The sequence below is a fragment of the Grammomys surdaster genome, unplaced genomic scaffold, assembly GCF_004785775.1.
Source record: "Grammomys surdaster isolate TR1022 unplaced genomic scaffold, NIH_TR_1.0 192, whole genome shotgun sequence".
In the NCBI taxonomy this organism is placed as follows: Eukaryota; Metazoa; Chordata; class Mammalia; order Rodentia; family Muridae; genus Grammomys; species Grammomys surdaster.
Window position 1 is genome coordinate 2,225,946 of NW_021604637.1, and position 19,950 is coordinate 2,245,895.

At 43.4% G+C, this 19,950-nt stretch overlaps 1 protein-coding gene and 1 non-coding gene across 3 annotated transcripts in view; one reads left to right on the top strand and one right to left on the bottom strand.

The window, feature by feature from the left end:
• Positions 1–630: 630 nt before the first annotated feature.
• Mcmbp (minichromosome maintenance complex binding protein) overlaps positions 631–19,950 on the top strand; it is a 39,392-nt gene continuing 20,072 nt past the window's right edge. The window contains exons 1-5 of one of the 2 annotated variants that reach the window (XM_028769404.1): positions 631–970; positions 12,219–12,304; positions 13,338–13,478; positions 13,570–13,611; positions 16,846–16,947. In XM_028769404.1, coding sequence (XP_028625237.1) covers positions 913–970; positions 12,219–12,304; positions 13,338–13,478; positions 13,570–13,611; positions 16,846–16,947 — 429 coding nt within the window. In that variant the 5' untranslated portion in view covers positions 631–912. Of the gene's footprint in view, positions 971–12,218; positions 12,305–13,337; positions 13,479–13,569; positions 13,612–16,845; positions 16,948–17,116; positions 17,431–19,950 lie in introns of those variants that run through there. The other variant, XM_028769405.1, reaches the window with a different exon arrangement.
• On the bottom strand, positions 4,807–4,909 carry LOC114622903. The gene has a single exon (XR_003711693.1). It is a non-coding gene; the product is annotated as a U6 spliceosomal RNA (small nuclear RNA).

A 19,950-nucleotide genomic window follows, 5' to 3' on the forward strand; every position in this document is an offset into this window, starting at 1 on the left:
TAAATTCTCTAGGCTAAAGGTTGCTGTGGAGCTGCCCTTCTGGGTCTGCCTCGTAAGAGTATTTTCATCTGTATGCTGTCCAGGTATCTTGCTATAGCTCCCTAGTTGCCAGGTTGGAAGCAGGAGGGCATCTGGGTGTTTTTGAGGTTAAAAACTAAAGGCTTGGCCAGGAGGGAGTTCTGAGCACTTGCCAGTTCCTTGGCCATATTGAGATGCCCACAAAGGCTATAAAGCCTAATCGTTCAGGAACTCACTGAGCTGGGGCAAGTTTTTATACAGGATTTTGGCCAGGGCACCTTAGAAGAGTTCTACCACCAGAAACAAGAGGCTCAAAGAGATATCAAATGGAGTTTCACCCCTTAATTTTGCTTAGAGATGACTCTCGAGGTTGGCGAAACTTGTGCCTTTTGGTCCATGTGCAAGGACTCAAACTTTGAGTCAGTGAGGCACCCTGATGGACCACTATACCCAGCACAAGAGCCTTCCTCTGCCCATCTTCAAGATGGCGGCCTCGGGATTGCCCTATCTGTACCCGTCTCCAAAATGGCCGCCCGCCCCGCCCACTCCCTCCCCCTCCGGAGTGCGCTGCACGCTCCCGCCGCCCCTCCTTCTCCAGCTCCACCCAGGTCGCTGGCAGCGCGGTCGGTGGCCGCGATTTCCCGCCATTGTGAGAAGTGGAGGCTGGGACTGTCTCCCCTCCTCCGGTCGCTGGCCAGCAGCTCTGAGGCGCTCGTCACCGCCACCGCAGCTACCTCTCCTTGAGACGCACGGAGGCTCGTGGCTCGCGACGCTCCGCGCGTGGGAGGGCGCGGACGAGGAGCGGCCGAGCCCCCGAGGAGAAGCCGGGCTCCAAGCGCGCTCGACCCGCAGAGAAGCGCCGCACGGGCCGCGCTGGCCCCGGCCCTCAGCGCCATGCCCTGTGGAGAAGATTGGCTGAGCCACCCGCTCGGGATCGTGCAAGGCTTCTTCGGTGAGTGGCGCGTGGCGAGCAGGGCCGGGGAGGGAGCGGAGTTTGCGGGACCAGGCCTGCCGCGCGGCCACACTCGGCACGGCGGTCTTGGGGAATCACTGCCGAGGGCTCGCGTGGCCCCGGGGCTGGCAGCCGAGCAGAAGCAGCCGTCTCGGGCCGCGGGCGCAGGTGCCGCCGCCTCCGGTCACTTGCCGGCTGCCTGGCTCCGGCTCGCTGGTGGCGGGGACGCAGCTGCGAGCACTGGCTGTGATTGACGTCCTGGCCCCCGGCTGATGGCCTACCTAGCCCGGGTACTGCAGACACGGAGAGGCCCCCTTGCCCACGGAGGGCCCTGAGAGCGGCCGCAGAGAGAAGCCACTGCCTGTGGGAGCCTGCGGGATATTTCAAAACTTCCGGTGTGTGTGTAGGGGAGTGCTCGATGCTTCGCACAGAAGTTCACTCTCTTTCACACGTCTCCCTTGACATCCGAGAGAATGCTTCATTTTTTTCTGCCCTGTTGAATTGAGTACTCGTCTGCTCTGTTACCTGCTCCTATACCAGAGCCAGCTAGAAATGCTCAGCTACTTAGATGGGTTGCTACAGAAGGCGAGCCGAGAGTGCTGTTGGCAAGCTGAGTAAATTTTAGCTGTAATTGTCATGTCAACTAGACCTCCGATTCCCACTCGAATCCTTGATTTCGGTGCGCTTAATGACTGACCAGAGCCGCCGGTCTCCGTGGAATATGTTTTCTGTAGTAATGCTCCCACAGGATCGGATTCATTTTACCTAGAATTCTAGCTAGTCAGGTAGTTTCCCAGGGTGAAACTAAAGCCGGCAGATAGAAGGACTGGGTAGATATTAAGATTATAGCCAGTGAACACAGTCTGATAAAGAGGGGCAGGGATGTACAAGCCCACGATAGAGTAAAACATGGGCTTGGGGTATTATAGCTCAGTAGTAGAATGCATGCCCGGTCTGTGCGTGGTTTGAGTACAGTTTTGGTGGAGAGAAGCAGATTCGTACCTAGCAATCTAGGGTGGTTTTCAAAGGGTATGTGTGAGCGGCTTGCCTGTGATTCTATCACCTGGAAGGCCAAGCCCTTCACTAAGTGCTAGTAATTGAAGTTCAAAATATTGGACCCAACAACTGGCGTATTGAGAATAGTAATGGTTCCCAAATGTCAAGCCAAGGTTCAGTTTTGTACTGGCTGAAGGTGCAAATGCATAGATAAATTTTAGGAAAAATCTCTCCATAGTTAAAGGTTTGGGACTTAAAGGGTTAAGTTCCAATGACCAGAATTCCTTACTCTTTACTTTGAGGCAGGTTTGTAGCCCTGGCTGGCCTAGAGCTCAAGGAAGTCCTCCTGCCTCATCTTTTGGAGTTGTTCGCGTGCTACCTTGCCCAGCCAGAATCTCCATTTGTGAGAAATGTCCCACTACCCCAGTCTTGCTGTAGGAATGAAGTGGTTTAAATGTAATACTGACCGAATAGATTGTCGTCATGTTTTGTTCCTTAAGTGTGATCCTAAGGCACACATCTCTTTAGAGTACAGGAAAAAGATGGAATTTGATCATAAATACTGCCATATTTTATAAATCTTGTGGAATGTTTTGGAAAGGTCACTGTTTGTTCTCTGAATGACTCTTTGGGAGAGACGTGTAATCGGCTCTGCTCTGAATTTCTGCTGTGTTTTCCTGTTGCTGCGATTACACTGGGCACCTTTATGATCAGAGTATTGAAGGTAGTGTATGAAAAGTTGTAGACTGTTTGGTCTGTGTGATTTTCGGTTTTGGTACTGGGAATTGAACCCAGTACAGGCAGGCATGTAGTCTACCACTGAAGCTGGTCTTACTGGCATGTGCCTCCACACCCAGCTTCTGTCCATGTGTTGTATCAGCTTTAGATATTAAATATCTCTTGACCCTGTCCAGAAATCTTCACGTTTTAGATTTCTGCAACAGCTTCCATGTCTCTCTTGCACTTTCTGTGCCAGAACCAGTGGCTTCCGATTGCTTCTAGAGACTTTCTCCCTTGGGTTTTAGTTTCATTAGTATCCCCAGGTTGCCCTTGAATTCTCCATTTTTCTACCTCAGCCTCTGGTGTGTGGAGATTACAAGTAAACCTCACTGACTCCTGTTGACCTGAGTATATTATGGCTTTAGTATCTGACCTACACCCCTTTTCCTCCTCTGGTACCCTGTATGCTGTATAGCCCAGGGTGATCTTGAGCATTAGCCTCTAAATTCTGGGATTGCACCATCTCTTCTGGCTTTTATCTGTACGTCTCCTGAGGTGTTTTTATATCTACTTGTGTGTTTCTCTGAGGATGCATGGGCATGGACAGGTGCCTTTGTATACCAGAGGGTTACAGGCAGTTGTGAGCCATTTCCTCTGGGTGCTAGGATACACTTTTTACTCTAGTTTTCCTTTTATTTTTCATTTGTTTCCTTTTTTTTTTCTTTTTTTTTTGTTTTTTTCGAGACAGGGTTTCTCTGTGTAGCCCTGGCTGTCCTGGAACTCACTCGGTAGACCAGACTGGCCTTGAACTCAGAAATCTGCCTGCCTCTGCCTCCCAAATGCTGGGATTAAAGGCGTGTGCCACCACCACCCGGCTCGTTTGTTTCCTTTTTGTTGAGACAGTGTTTTGTGTAGCTCAGGTTGGCCTCCAGCTCACTAGCCAAAGATGCCTCTGCTTTCCAAGTGCTGGGATCACATCCATGTATCACTATGCTTACCCCATCCCATATTAATAACTTGAATTAATACCCAGTTACTTTGTGACCAGCTCTTGTCATTTTACCCAGGCTGGTTCAAGTGACCCTCCTTTAGCTTCTAAGTAGCTGGGACTAAAGGCATGGGCTACTAATCCTACCCATAACCACACACACATGCGTGTGAGGACCAGAGGACAGAGTGTGGGAGTCGGTTCTCTCCCTGCCATGTGAGTCCAGTGATTGTCAGGCTTGACATCAAATGCTCTCCCTCGCTCAGCCATCCCACTGATCACATAGCTGCTTTTGATTCCAGGCTGCTTAAAACGGGCCACCTCTTCACTTCAGGGGTTTCAGTTTTGGCTCAGTTTGGTTCCTTGGTTCATTCTAATGGATGAGGCTGGCAAGTGTGTGAAGGAGGAAGTGTGAGGCTAATCACTAGTGTTTTCAACCGATCAAAGCAGTGATAACATAAGAAGAAGCTGCTCTGATCTTGTCATCGGTCCACTGTCTTGTCTGAACCCAGCTGTTCATTTGGTATATTTTCAGGCGTCATCCATGTTGCAGTGTACTGTGTCCATCTGTACTGTGTCCATCTGTACTGCACTTCTTTTTATGGCTAAAGATAATATTCCTCCGTGTGTAATTGTAAATATTTTGTTTAGGCACCGGTGACTGGATGCTCTTCCAGAAGACCCAGGTTGAATTCCCAGCACCCGTGTGGCAGTTCACACCTGTCTGTAACAACAGTTCCTGGGGATAAGATGTCCTCCTTTGGCTTCCACACCACTAGGCACACACATGGTGCACAGATGCACCTGCAGGCAAGACACCCATGTACATAAAAACTAAAAAACAATTTTTAAGATTTTTGTTTTTTTCATTCATGCCTTCATGGCCTCTGTGTCGTTTCCTGCCTTGAGTCTCTGCTCTGACCTCCCTGAATGATGGACTGTGATCAATAAGATGAATTAAATAAACCCTTTCTTCCCCAAGTTGCTTTTGATCATGATGTTTTATCATAGCAATAGAAACCCTAACCAAGACACACGCATTCTGACTTCTCCAGATCTTTTCTGGAGAATTTTTTTTTTTATAATAGCCATTTGGGTGGGAGTAAGGTTGGATGCTGCTGGGATTTTGTCTTTAAATATGGAACACCTAACAAATTTGCATTGTCATCCTTGTACAGGGGCCATGCTAATCTCTTATGTTGTTCCAGTTTTAGTGTATGTGCTGCTGGGATCTTATTTTCATTTTACTAATAACAAATAACATCTTGAATATTGGCATTTGGGTATTCTCTTTGAAGAAATGTCTGTTGAGATTAAATGTGTAGTGTTGCATGCCTGTGAGCTCAGCACTTGGAAGGTGACAGGAGAAAGTTTGGTTTGCTGCAGGTTGGTCTGAGGCCAGCCTGGACCACACAGCATAGTGTATTCCTAGATCATCTGTTCAAGTCCTTTGCAGTCAGTGAGTGGGGAGGCAGTATTTCATGTACCCCAGGCTGGGTGTGTACATGTTGAGGCAACCGCTCTACCAGACGAGCTACATCCCAGCCTATTCTTTTTTAAACCAGGTTTTATGTATTCTTGGCCAGCCCCAGACTCACTGTGTAGGCAAGGTGTTTTGTTTTGTTTTGTTTTGTTTTGGTTTGTTTTGTAGACAGGGTTTCTCTGTGTAACAGCTTTGGTTGTCCTGGAACTTTCATTGTAGACCAGGCTAGCCTTCCGCTTGTCTCTGCCTTCCAGTGCTGGAATTAAAGACATGGGTCACTACCTTAGGCAAAGGTTTTAGTTATCTTTTTTCTTGTTGAATTGTAGAATTTTGTTTCCTTCTCTTTCTAGTCCACAAACATAGCCAAGGATTGAACCTAACTAGGTCTTTGTCTATGAAACAGAGAATTTTCTCCCCCTCAGCAATGTGGCCATGAATTTTTAATTTTGATAAAGTCTTATTTATTTTCCTTTTTTGGGGGGGGTGCTATGTATTTGCCCATTCTGCTGTGTTTTTGTTGTCGTTGTTGTTGTTTTTGTTTTTAATATAGTGTGAGGTGTAGGGGTCTGAGGTCATTCTTTTGCATATAGCTGTCCAGCTTTCTCAGTCTAATTTGTTGAAGAGACTATCTTTTCCTTATGATAGTTTTGGCACTTTTGTTGAAAACCAGTTGATGGTAAAGTGTGTGGTTTTATTTCATTTCCACTCAGTGGTCTGTATGATCTCTCTCCATGCCAAAACTGTAGTAGTCTTGACTGCTGTGACTTTTTCTATTTTATTGTTGAGGATGGGGCGTGTCTGTCTGTCTGTCTGTCTGTCTGCCTTACTCTCCATCTGGAGGCAAGGTCTGTCACTAGACTCACAATTTGGCAGCTTTGGCTAGGGGGCCTGGCTAACCAGTCCTAGAATCTGCCTGTCTGTACCCCTACTGCTGGGATTATAGGCTCCCATGGCCGTACCTAGCTTTTATGTGTGTGCTTGTATTTGCATTTGGGTCCTGGCTTACTTGGTGAACTCTGAGTCAGCAGGAGTCCCTGTTTTAAAGGACAGCTGTCAAAAACTGATACCCATTGTCCTATGGGTTCATACACATATACCTAGAATCCACTCAAGACAGGAAGCAGGAAGACCACCAATTTCAAGGTCAGCCTGGGCTATATAGTAAGACTCTATTTTTATATAAGCAAAAACTTGGGTGAGAGAGGGCCAGGATTGAGGGCAGTAGCTTTGTGATGGAGCGTATGCTCACTGTGTTTGACACCTAGGTGTTACCTCCAGTGTTTTGGGAAGGAGCAGCCAAACATCAACTGTTATTGTTTATAACCTAGAACACTACTTCTAAACACTATTTGCTTTACAGTCATTTGAGACTTTTCTATCCATTTTAATTTTTGTTGGTTTTATATTTTTTGAGAAATTTATTTAGAATTGTTTTTTAAGTTCACAGGAAAATTGAGTGAAAGGTAAAGATTTTTATGTAACATCTCCATTTCCTCCAAATGGTAAAGTTTCGTCCCAGAGAAGTATTTTTGTCACAGTTAGGAAATCCTCATCGAGCTGAGGTGGCTCAATGTGCTTGCTAACTTGATGACCTGAGCCTGATCTCTAGAACCCATGTCTCGAGGTTGTCCTCTGGACCTAGACCAGAGTCACAGTAACTGCCTGGTAACTGTGACTGTCTGTCACCAGTTCCATGGGCTCTGATGCCCTCTTCTTACCTCTGTCAGCTCCCACATGGTATGTATATGTATATTCAGGTACCACATCTCTGTATATAATAACATGAATGATTATTTTAAAAGTTGTCCTATGACCTCTGTTCACAAGGCCCTGCCCCAAATGTATATATTTTTTAAACAAACAGGCATTAACATGTTATCATCCAAAGTCCATAGTATGCATTGCTAGAGTAGTGGGATAGGAATATATTTAGCTTAGTGACAAACTGCCAGACTGGATTCCGCTCTCCAGCAGCAGTGAATGGGAATTGCTGTGTTCACAACTCCGACTGCCAAGGCCGAGCACCCTGATGATCTTCATGAATGCTAGACAAGCACTCCTCCACCAGAGCTATGTCCTCAACACCTATGATTTTGCTTTCAGTTTTTTCCCTCCTGAATGGCTTCCTAGAAATTTTGTCTTATTTTCGCTTTCTTTCTCTCTCCTCCCCCTTTTTCTGTTTCCTCCTTCCCCGACCCCTTTCTAGTCTTACGTAGCCCATGCTGGTTTGAGCTCCTTTTCCTTCTGCCTCTACCTCCTAGGTACTGGGATTATGAATGTGAACTGCCCCACCCAGGAATTTGTCTATTTTAATATTAGTCATTTGTGTTGGTGTTTTCGTTTTCCATTCCTTGATGTTTGCTCTTTGTTTTATTGCTTTTCTAACTGCATGTGTTGATTAATAGACTATTTTATGTCTGTTTTTTCTTGATATTTGATAGACATGTTCAAAATTATTTTTTCTCTAAATCCCACTTTCGTATTCCACAAACACTAATTTACACAGATTAATCCATCGGAGAAAATTTGGAACTATCCTGGATTTCCTAAAGGTGAATTAGTAGTGTGGGTTTATTTGGGGAAGGAGGTTCATGGTAAGGGAATTGTGGTTTTAGGACTTTCTATTTCTCTTTTCCTACACATTCCTTATGGTCAGTGAGCGTAGTGATACATCTGATTTCCATTGAGTTTCCCTAAATACATAAAACATAGACATTTTGGGAATCTGTCATACTCTTAAGAAGGATCTGTTTGCACTGCTAAGAAAGGGAGAATTTCCTCTTCCCAATCTATAAAAGTCAAAATTTTCCTCCTGGCCCCAGGCTTCAAGAATAATGACTCTGAAGCCGGGCGGTGGTGGCGCACGCCTTTAATCCCAGCACTTGGGAGGCAGAAGCAGGCAGATTTCTGAGTTCAAGGCCAGCCAGGGCTACACAGAGAAACCCTGTCTCGAAAAAAAAAACAAAAAAAAAAAAACAAAAAAAGAAAAGAAAAAAGAATAATGACTCTGAGACTCAAATATATTTACAAATACCTTGGTCATAAGCTTTGGCTGTTGCTCAATTCAAACATAACTTAATATCTCATTTATTATAATCTTAAGTTCTGCCACATGGCTGGTTACTTCTGCTCAGCTCCCATGATTCTGACCTCCTCCATGTTCCTGGGCCAATCCTTCTGCACCTGGCTCTATCCCATAATCCTCCCTGTCCATCTTCTATTTCCTGCCTCAGCTACAGGTCAATCAGCTTTAACTGACAGGTGTTGAATCCATTCAGAACACAAGAGATTTTCTCTACACCAATCCCAGATGGTCAGCCTTAAAAATAATACCTATAAGCAATGGTAAATGGACTCGATAGTTTGTACTTATTATGTATCTATTGACATACATACATACATACATACATACATACATACACACACACACCCACACACACACACACATACAACAGTGGTACTTAAAGAATACAAAGTCATGAATCTGAAAGAGAGTTAGCTGAGAGGAATAACAGGACGTGAGTGAGGGATGGAGAGAATGATGTAATACTGTGTGTGTTGTTTGGTTTTTGAGATGGGGTTTCTTGCTGTTGCCCTGGCTGCTACTTACTCTGTAGACCAGGCTAGCCTCCAACCTGGAGATCTACCTGCCTCTGCCTCCCAAGTCCTGTAATTAAAGGTGTGCACCACCATTACCTGGACAGCCCCAAGTTTTAAAATAGTTTTTAAAGGTGTACCGAGGAGAAAAGAAGAGACACATGGCTTTGTAGTAGGTCTTCTCATAAGAAGGTATAACATACATGCACCAGCTGCAGAGCTTCAGGCTGCCTACAGGAACTAGTGAGCTGAAGAGTGTGGCACATGTGCAGCCATAGTTGCAGGGCCTGTTGCTGCTTTCAGTAGTTGGAAAAGTAGTAGAGCTCTTACAGCCCTGAGTGCCAGCCAAGCAGGCTTTAGTCCGTCCACCTCCCTCCCCAGAACACCGCACTGTCCAAGTGCACGAGGAACTAGGGTCAAGATAAATCATTCTGAGTTATGAACAAGTATCAGCAAACTTCGAAGAAGGGAAATCATCGTGTGTGTTCTGTCTGTAATAAGAGGGGATTGGAAATCCGAAAGATGACAGTAAATTCAGACTTGTAGAACACTTATAAACAGTCAGTAGATCAAAAAGAAGTCCCTATGAAGCTTAGTTGTTCCCAGCTACGCAAAAATGGACATTTAAGAACATCCTCTAAGTACAACCAGAGACTGTGTTGTGTGTGTATTTGAAAAGAAGGCTTCAAGCATTGTGTCCATGTATGAAGTCAGAAATGCAAACTAAAGCCCAAGTCACATGGAGAAAATAAAAGGAAATAATGAAGGAAGAAAAGAAATTAAGGATTGAAAACAAGAAAACAGCAAATCAGTGAAACTTTTGAGACAGTCATCTAATATAGTACAGGCTGCCTTAAAACTCACTAGTATGTGAAGGTGGTCTAAAACCTTCTTACAACGTTCTGTTTATTACGTTCCAGGAAGTTGCTACACATTGCAGGCAGTGTGCATGTGGTGGTCAGAGGACAACTTTTGGGGCTAGGTTCTCTTCCTCCTCAAGGGACTGAACTCAGTTGATTGATCTTATTGTTGATCCTTTGGTAGCGTGTGTCTCAGCTCAATGACCATGAACTTGAACTTTCCGATCCTCCTGCCTCCTGGGTGTAGGTATGCACCACTACACCTGGTTTATGCAGATGAGCCAAGTCCTCATGCTGGACACTACCAACTGAGTCAGTTATGTGTGCAGCCCCCCCCCTTGCTTTTTCTTTGAGTGTGTATAGGGGTGTGTGTGCGTGTGTGTGTGTGTGTGTGTGTGTGTGTAGGGGTTGTGATTGGGGATTGAACCACTGAACTAAATTCCTAATCTTTTGTTTACTTCTTATTAGCAAAACTGATAAACCCCTAGCTAGATTAGCAAAGAAAAAAGAAGACAAGTTACCCATACCAGGAGTAAGGAGGTGCTGCCACTGTGGACTAACTGTACAGATGCAACAGAAGACCTGGACACATGTATCCAGCAATGTATTTACCTTCCTATTCCAGCAATAACTTATACCACACAGTGGCTTGAAAGAAACAGTATAGATTCATTACTCTACATCTTTAGAGGCCAGAAGCGTGACATGTATCACTGGAATAAGAATAAAGATTGAGTTGTCAGCAGGATTTGCATCTCTATCTGGAGGTTCTAAGAACAAATCTAATTCCTTCTCTTTTCTGAGCTTTAAAGAGTCTGGCTACCAGACTGGGAAACAGCTCAGTTAGTAAACTGCTTGGCTTTCAAGCATGTTGACCTGAATTCAGTCCCCAGAATTTACATGTAAAAGCTCAGCCTGGAGTGTTTGCCCTTAATCCCAGCACTAGGGAAGTGGAAACAGGCAAGGCCCTGTGGTTGTTGGCCAGCCAGCTTACCTACTTGGCAAGTACCAGGTCAGTGAGAGATCCTTCCCAAAAAATCATTGGACGGTGCCTGACAACAGGCTAGGTTGTCCTTTCTCCCTTGCGTGCACGTGTGTGCGCGCACACACACATATGGGCACATACCCCCACCCCAATAGCCAACACATTGAACTATTTTCCTGTCATTCAGTATATGGTCTGGGTTGCTCTAGAACTCAAGATACCTCCTTACCTAGCTTGACACTTAGCTTTTCACACATTTTCTTCTCAGTCTTCCATCCATAGCGAACCCTTCTAGATAATTTGTTTTAAGGTTGCTAGTTTTGGACTTAGTTATGGGAAGTAAGCCCAGCCAGGGCATTCCTTGTACCGTAATCACAAACTATCCAACATGCCTTCCCTCCAGCCTCTCTCATGATGTCTTTATGAACTGGCCTAGTTTAGTTCCCACACTAAGTGGAACCATCCCGTTTAACCCTTTGTGGTTAAGTCTTCCTTAGCAAAATCTTTTCAGGGTCTGTTGCTGTTACTCTTAACTTTTTTTTTCTTCTTTTTTCTTTATTATTTTTTTTTAATCAAAGGACACAGGATAATCCACTGGTAAAGGATGTTCTTTGAAACATAACTAAACATTTATATGCAAAAAATAGAAACCTCAGCCTACATAGAAACTAATTCAGTTGATTGTAGATCTAAGAACAAAACCTGAAGTATGGCACCAAGACTTGTTCTTCATTTTTTAAACAATTGAATGAGTTAATGCATATAAATGCAGCTGGTGCACATGTGGAGGTCAGAGGACAACTGGGGATCAGTTCTCTCCTTCCACCACATGGGTCCTGTGGGTTCAACTACGGTAGTCAAGCTTGGTCTAGCTAAGGGAAAAATGTCTGAACACTCTGCTAAAGCAGGGTTTCTGTGAGTGTTTCTGACAGACTCAGCTACATCACAAGTAGAAACAAATTCCTCTTATTCACCATCTACTTAAGGCAGCCCTGTGATAAACACATGGCTTGTAGACATGTAGGCTAGGGGGTTTAGTCCACAAGAATCTGTCTTCTGCGGGTTACTCCTGTAAGTCCCTCTTGCAGGTGTTTCTTCATTGTGAGGACAAGATAATACTGTATGTGTAGTGGAGAATTGACTGCCACTTTGGGAGATGAGCCTCTCTGATAGTGACAAATACACTGTCTCTATATGTAGTACTAGAAGGCTAGAACATCACTTACATCAATGTGATTGGTGTTGAAGGACAGAATTACAATTTAAACTTATTTTCCCTGTTTTGTTTTTATTTTCTTTGAGATGACTCAAACGAAATACTCAGGAAGTATTTTGAGCTAAGTGCTTTTTACACTGTAGCTTTTGCTGTTCTGTCAGGTGAACCACATGCTATTATTCCACAGGTGCTGGCTCTCAGTTGTTCATGCCAAGGAGCTAAGGGGCCAGCAGCCTGGGTTTGTGGTACCCAGCACCCAGCACCCAGCAGGAAGCCCCTTGAATGCCTGTGAATGTCCCTGCTGCACATTTACTTGTATTAGCTATTCAGTTTGCATATATCAGTGACCTGAACATCATCTGGTGGCCTGTGTTGTGCTTTGATGACCATATTTCTCTTTCAGCACAAAATGGAGTTAATCCTGACTGGGAGAAGAAAGTTATTGAATACTTCAAGGAGAAGCTGAAGGAAAATAATGCTCCTAAATGGGTGAGCTTACTGCTGTTGTATAAGTTGGCTGGCTATAGTTTCTCTCAGCAGAGTAGACAGCCCCACTGCCCACCTGACTAGAAGTAGAGAAGTGAGTGCTTACAAGTCTTCAAAGTGTGTGAAAATAAAGGGGCTTTGCTCTGATGCTTCTGTGTTGTGCCTCTAGATGGCAGCAAATGACTGTTCTGAAGAGTAAATTGTGATTCTGAGAGTAGTTGGCACCTTTGTTTTATTCCTTCCTAAAAGAATTGGCATGTGTGAATGTTCAGAGGAATTCATCAAAGTTTGGGGATAGCCAGGGGGCCTACTAGTGAATTCCAAACCATGCTAAGCTACAAAGTGAGACTGTTTCAAAAGAAAGGAAACAAGGGGACTGGAGAGATGGCTCAGTGGTTAAGAACACTGGCTGTTCTTTCAGAGGTCTTAAGTTCAATTCCCAACAACTACCTGGCTGTTCACAACCATCTATAGGAGATCTGATGTCCTATCTGGCATATAGAGTATTCATATACATGTACATACATAAACAAGTTTTTGTTTTGTTTTGTTTTTTTGTTGTTGTTGTTTTGGAGGGATTTTGTTTGTTTGTTTGTTTGGTTTTTTGTTTTTTTGAGACAGAGTTTCTCTGTGTATCTCTGGCTGTCCTGGAACTCACTCTATAGACCAGGCTGGCCTTGAACTCAGAAATCCACCTGCCTCTGCCTTCCAAGTGTTGGGATTAAAGGCGTGTGCCACCACTGCCCGGCAAAACAGGTTTTTAAAGAAAGAAAACAAAGACAAAACAAAACTGAACCAAAAGAAGGCAGGCAGGGAGGTGTTACACACATTATGGATGCTTTTAGGAGGAAAAGCATCCTGTTAGAGGCAAGTGCTGTCACAGGAACTTGGAAGAACTCAGAGGAAAGTTCTTCTTCCCCAGATGTTATGTTGAGCAGTGAGAGCACACAGCTGGATAGGGCTAGATTTTGAGACTGTCTGCTTAACATTTTACAGGCAACAACTTTGTTAACTTGCTTGCTTGTTTTCTTCCAAGGTACCATCATTGAATGAAGTCCCTCTTCATTATCTGAAGCCTAACAGCTTTGTCAAGTTTCGTTGCATGATTCAGGATATGTTTGACCCTGAGTTTTACATGGGAGTTTATGAAACGGTTAACCAGAACACAAAAGCACGAGTATGTATTGCTTTCTCCTGGAACCGTGCTATCTGTAATTTGTAATATTAATCACACTTATACAATACTTTATCTTTTATTTTGGTCATAGGTTCTTCATTTTGGAAAATACAGAGATATAGCAGAATGTGGGGTATGTATCCTTTACAGTATTTGAGGCTTTTTTTTTTTTTTTAAAGCATGATTTTTCTACCTAAAAAGAGGATTTATCTTTCTTTGGTTGGTTTTCTTTTTTTTTTCTTTTTTTTGGTTTTTTCGAGACAGGGTTTCTCTGTGTAGCCCTGGCTGTTCTGGAACTCACTCTGTAGACCAGGCTGGCCTCAAACTCAGAAATCCGCCTGCCTCTGCCTCCCAAGTGCTGGGATTAAAGGCGTGCGCCACCACTGCCCGGCTTGATTGGTTTTCAATATGCTTGTCTTGTATGTGAATGAGTTCTAAAAAGTCAAACAGAATATTTTTTTATTTGTCTTTAAGAACTTTTCTGACATAATTTTCTTACTTATCTTTTAAAGATTTCTGACAAGATTATAAATGACACGATTTTTCCTTAGTATCTGTGACTAGAAGCACAGTGATTGTTTCTTTAAACAACAGTGAAAGCTTAACTTAGACTTAGCACTTTCTCGACTGGATATAATTGAACAACATTTGCATGCTTGTTTGGTGAGGCAGAGGGCATCACCATGGAGGTCATGGGTCCTAGGGCTCAAATTCAGGTCGTCAGGATTGACAGAAAGGACTTTTTCCACTGAGCTGCCTTATCACTCCTTCCATTAAATACAGGCTAATCTCACTCTGGTTTTCTAGGGAAGGTCGTTGGGAGTGGATATCAGAGATTAAAGAAGTGTATTTACCATTGACCACTACCTCCAACTTAAAACAGGCCCTTTTTGAGTGAGGGTCTTACTGTGTAGCCTGACTGGCCTGACTTGAACTTGTATCTGCCCTGCTTCTACCTACCAGGTGTTGGGGCAACACTTGACTTTACATATGGGTCTTAAAACAAAGCTTTCGTTGACACAGAGAAGTAATGAAAGCATTCTGCTGTGTATTAGTAACAGAGGAAGCACAGAGTATTGGGTGTCATGTAGCTGTGAAGGGGGTGCCACTCTACTGCATGGAGAGTTCCATGGGTGCTCAGCCCTCAGGGCAGCATGGAGGCAGAACTTTACAGAAGACATTTGTAAAGGAACTCTAAGCTCTCAGTCTTCTGTTCCTTTCTTTGCATTGCTTTTCTGATAACAGGAGAAAAAGACTTCACTTTGATGCCTGTTTAGCATGTGGTGTCTTAGCTGGGCCTATAAAAAGCTTATTTTTATTTTAACAGTAAAAAAAAAAAAAAACCATTAGCATGTCTAAATAGACCAGATAGCTAATAATGTCTCCTGTCATTTGCTTTGTGTTTTTTCATGTGTTTTCTATTGAAACATAGACTTTAATTGTCCATTTTCTGGAGGAAAATGAGAATTATAGGTGAGGGTTAACCAGGCAGGGTAGTGTGAAGGTGAGATCTCTGCTGTTACTTTTCTGGGTCTAGCTCTCTGCTTTATGGACCTAGAACCTTTGCTCCATCATCTTATTTGGGGCTTTTTTACTCTTACTAAAATTTCCCAAGAGTTGGTCAGTATTATTGACCAACTTATTGATACCCGCTACAATTGTACAGTTTAGTCATTCCTAGTTGAAGGAAGTGTTCTAGTTCAGTGAGTTCCTGGAAAAAAACACCAGCTTTAACTGGGAAGCTACAGTTTAACTCCTGACAATGATTTAGAGTAACAGGCTCATTTAAAGATGCGTCTCCCTAACCTCACACATGCTTCAGACTCTTTTTGTCATGTCTCTTTTCCTTTTAGAATGTTTCCATAAGACAAATTACCAGCTTAATGGATTGACTTTATCAGTGCTTCTTTAAGAAGTTTTTTTTTGTTGTTTTGTTTTGTTTTGTTTTTTCGAGACAGGGTTTCTCTGTACATCTCTGGAATCCGCCTGCCTCTGCCTCCCAAGTGCTGGGATTAAAGACGTGCACCACCACTGCCTGGCAAGAAGTTATAATGTGATTATATTACTATTTAAGGTTTCCTCCACTGTGTACAGTAGCATAAAGTACAAGTTGGTAATCTTGGCATAACACTGCCACGGGCTCAGAGAGAGTCTGCCAATAATAATAATAATAATAATAATAATAATAATAATAATTCTTGAGCAGGGTGGTGGTACAGCACAGTCAGGATTACACAGAGAAACCCTGTCTCAAAAAAGCAAAACCAAAAAAATCTTAAAGACCCATTTCAATGAAAGGGACCTTGCCCCTAGGGGGAAAAATAGGCAAAAAAATATAGTTTGAAGGTGGAGCATATAGCATGCATGAAGCACTAGATTCAATCTCAGCACTGGGGAATTGGATCAGACATTCAAGGTCTCAGTATATAGTGAGTTTGAGGCTAGCCTGGTATACATCAGACCTTGTTTCAAAAACAAAACAAAAAATCAGTTTCCAGGTTAAGTACATGTTACATATATGAAAATGATGCAGTGAAGTTGGTGATTTTATGTGCGTGTGTCTGTTAACATGAGGGACTGGGTTGGTTGGTTGGTTGGTTGGTTAATTGGTTGGTTGGTTTGGCCTTTTGAGACAGGGCTCCTCTATGTAGCCCTAGCTATCCTGGAACTCACTCTGTAGACCAGGCTGGCCTCAAAGTTAGTAACCCACCTACCCCTGCCTCCTATGTGCTAGGGTTAAAGGCATGTGCCACCACTGCAGGGCTTTGTTGTTTTTCTTTAATGGTAGCTTGGGGACTAATGGGGTGACTCAGTGGATAAGAGCAATTGCTGCCAAGCCTCATGACCTGACTTCAGTCCCTGAAACCCACTTGGTAGAAGGAGAGCAAGCACCAGCTCCTGCAGGCTGTCCTTCACTTCCATATGTAAGCCTTGGCATGCACATACACACCCCTCCTCCTCATGTGCACATAAGGAAGTAAAGGCAGTGAAACTGGAAGTTAGAAAGCTGGATGGAGTGGCTTATAATCCCAGGATTTGGGAGGTTGATGCAGGAGGATGACCAAATGTTACAGCTACAGGGTGAGACATCTTTCCCCACCCCCCTAAAAATAATAAAAGAAGGTAGTTTTGGAAGTAGAGTGTGTCATGGTGGCAGCATGTGCCTTACAATGCTTCCAGTATTTGGGAGTCTGAGGCAAGAGGATCACAAGTTTCATTTTAACCAGAGCTACATAAGGAGATGCTTCTTTACTTAATTAATTGCTTATTATTTACATTAACTTGAGGTAACATTTATTCTGATCTTATAATGTAAAAATTATTTTTTTTAAACAAAAATTTAAAAGTATTTTTCTGTATATTGCAGCCTCAACAAGAACTTGACTTGAGCTCTCCACGGTCTACCACTTCAGAAAGACAGACCTTCTACTGCGTCCCTGTGCCTGGGGAATCGTCCTGGGTCAAAGAGATATCCTTTATCTGAACCTTACTATTTGCTGCATGTTTCTTTTCTTTTTTCTTTTTTTTTTTTTTAATTTAAAGGTTCAAAATTCAAATTTTAGATTTGTAGTCTTTTTACTTTGGTGACATTAGCTGGGAAAAAAATGTATTCATATACAAAGTATGTCTTTAGTAAGACATATTAATCACAGAATAACACCTAAATTATGATATATCCCTATAGTGGAATATTGTTAAAATAGGTTGAGATAGATTTATAGGTAGTTAAATATTACCACAATAATAAATAAGTACAGTTTCAAATTAGAGTGTTTTTTTTAATATATATAATTTTTATGTTTTATGTGCATTGGTGTTTTGCCTGCATGTCTGTCTACGTGAAGGTGTCAGAAGCCCCAGAACTGGAGCTACAAACAGATGTGAACTGCCATGTGGGTTCTGGGAATTGAACCCAGGTCCCTCTGGAACCAGTTTTCTTGACCACTGAGCCATATCCAGCCCCACATTCTAATTTTTTAAAGATTCATTTTTAGACAGAGGAGAGAGGGGGAGAGGGGGAGAGAGAAAGAGAGAGAAGAAGAGGAGGAGGAAGAGGAGGAGGGAAGAGAGAGAGGAGAGAGGTTTTTTTCCATGGGCACTGCATTCTCATAGGTGCTCATGGGGAATCTGGAAGAGGGTTTCACATACTTTTGAACTGGAGTTACAGTTGTTATGTGGGTGCTGGGAACAGAACCTGGATCCTCTACAAAAGCAGCCAGTGTTCTTAACCACTGAGCCATCTCTCCAGCTTCAGTCAGCTGAGTCTTTGAACACTTGTTTCAGTCATTTAGTTAAAACTTGAGTTTGGGGAGGTGGTTGGTTTGGTTTGGTTTTGGTGGTGGTTGTGTTTTCTGTGAGGTCTCATACAGCTACAGGTCCTGATCCTCCTCCAGATGCTGGGATGACATGCACTCCCAGCCTGGCCGAGCTTTGACCTTTAACCCTTTTCATAGTATTCCATCTCTTTAGTTCGGGAGGATTCTCTAGCTTGGCTTCTTTCATCCTTGGTGATGCTGCTTTGTTTTTCCTGCCCTGAGCTGTTGCCAGGAGTTTGTCAATCTCTGCTTCCTTTCTTTTGTTTTACTTGTCTGGGCTTAGCTTTTCTACCTTTTTCTCTTTGCAGAGCTGAGGTTTGAACCCAGCCCCTTTTGCATGCTAGGTAAACACTCTGTCTCTGAACCACATCTTCAGTACCAGAGTTTGGTATTTCTGGTTTTTTGAGTGAGACACTCAGTTATGATTTCAGATTTTCTCATATTGGCAGTTAAAATAAATTCTTCTCTAACATTAGAGCAACAAATCCTCCCTCTAACCACCGCTCTGCTTTCTTTGCTTATGTGTATGTTGTTGTTATTTTTGACTGAATGTATGCTTGTGCGCCAAGGGTATGTCTGATGCCCTTGAAGGCCAGAGGAGAATATTAGATTGTCTGGGACTGGAATAGGAGTTAAAAACTGTTGCTACCCTCTCTATGGGTGCCAGGGATAGAACCAAGGCCCTTTTGAAGACAATGCTCTTAACCACTGAGCCAGCTCTCTTTCTAGCTCTATTTTAAACTAGTCAATCAATTTATCTGTTTGTTTGCTTGTCTCCTTCCTTTAAGATGTATCTAGAAGAGGCATTGGCTACCCTGGACCTGGTGTTGCAGGTGGTGGTTGTGAGTCCTAGAACTGCGCTCTGGCTCTCTGGCTCTTGACTGCTGAGCTGTCGCTCTGGCCCTTGTGTGTTTTGACTGTCACTTGTCTTCTCCATAAACTGAGGGAGAACCCACATCATTTATACTTGTTAACACATTCACTATCTCCAGTTCTCTTTGTCCTTTATGTTTATGTGAAATGATTTCCCTTAGATGCCTCCCTTCCCTCTTTTAAAAGAACGGGTCTTAGAGTGGTGAATTCCTTCATGAAGGTTCAACTGAAAGTCTTTTGAGCTTCGTTTTTGAATGACATTTTCACTAGGTGTAGAGTTGGTGACTGACATATATTCCTCTTGGCTGGTGTGATAAATGATATATAGCCATTGTGTCCGCCTCCGTTCTTCTTTGGTGAAAGGTTAGCTGTCTTATTCTTCTCGTATAATGTCTTTTGTACTCTTCTTGTTACTTCTAAAACACTCTCTTGCTTTAGCCTTTACTGCGGTGCCTGTGTATAGATTGGGGTTTAGGAGCGTCCCTACCCTTTTCTTTTAAAATGTACTTTTCTTAATTGGGTTTTGTTGAACCTTCCAGTTGTAGATATTTTTCAGAAACAATTTTAGTCATTTCTTCAAATATTTTTTTCTGTCCCAATCTCAGTATGTAAAACGCAGACTGAACTGTGTGAGTGCTTGTGTACCCAGCTGGGGTTTGTTTGTTAATGCAAGCTCTTGAGAGGCAAGCACTTTATTGACTGAGCTGTCTTCCCAGCCCTTTTTTGGAATGTCACACATAATTATAACACAAGTTGATCTTTTTGATAGCCTGAGCTGTGCTCATTTTTGCTTTCCTATTTCTTGCTTGTTTTTTTCATCCTGTTGCTAGAAGTGGAGCCCGAGCCCTTCAGCGCAGGCTGGGCCGTCTCCTGCTCTATTGTTTGCTGTCTCCCCTCATTGTGCTTTAGTTGAGTGGTTAGTGTTGGCCTGTGTTCAATTTCACTGAGTTTCTCTTCTCCCTAATCTCTTGGCAATCCCCCACCCCCGGGGTGTGTGTGCTCGTGTGGGTGTGTTTTTGGGATGGGGGCGGGGTCAGCAGAGGGGTCTTTTATTTTCAGATCTAATTGTCCATTTGGTTCTTTCAGTGTTTCTCTTTCTCTGAGTGTATTCCTCAGTTCTTTCCTCATCCTCTTTCTGTTTTGGAGACAGTGTAGCCTAGCGTAGGCTGGGTTTGAGTTTGACTCTAATTTCTGATTAGCCTACCTCCACCTCCAGAGTGCTGGGACTACAGGCAAGTGCCGCCACACCTGGTTTATGCTGCCAGGGATTAACTCGGGGCTTT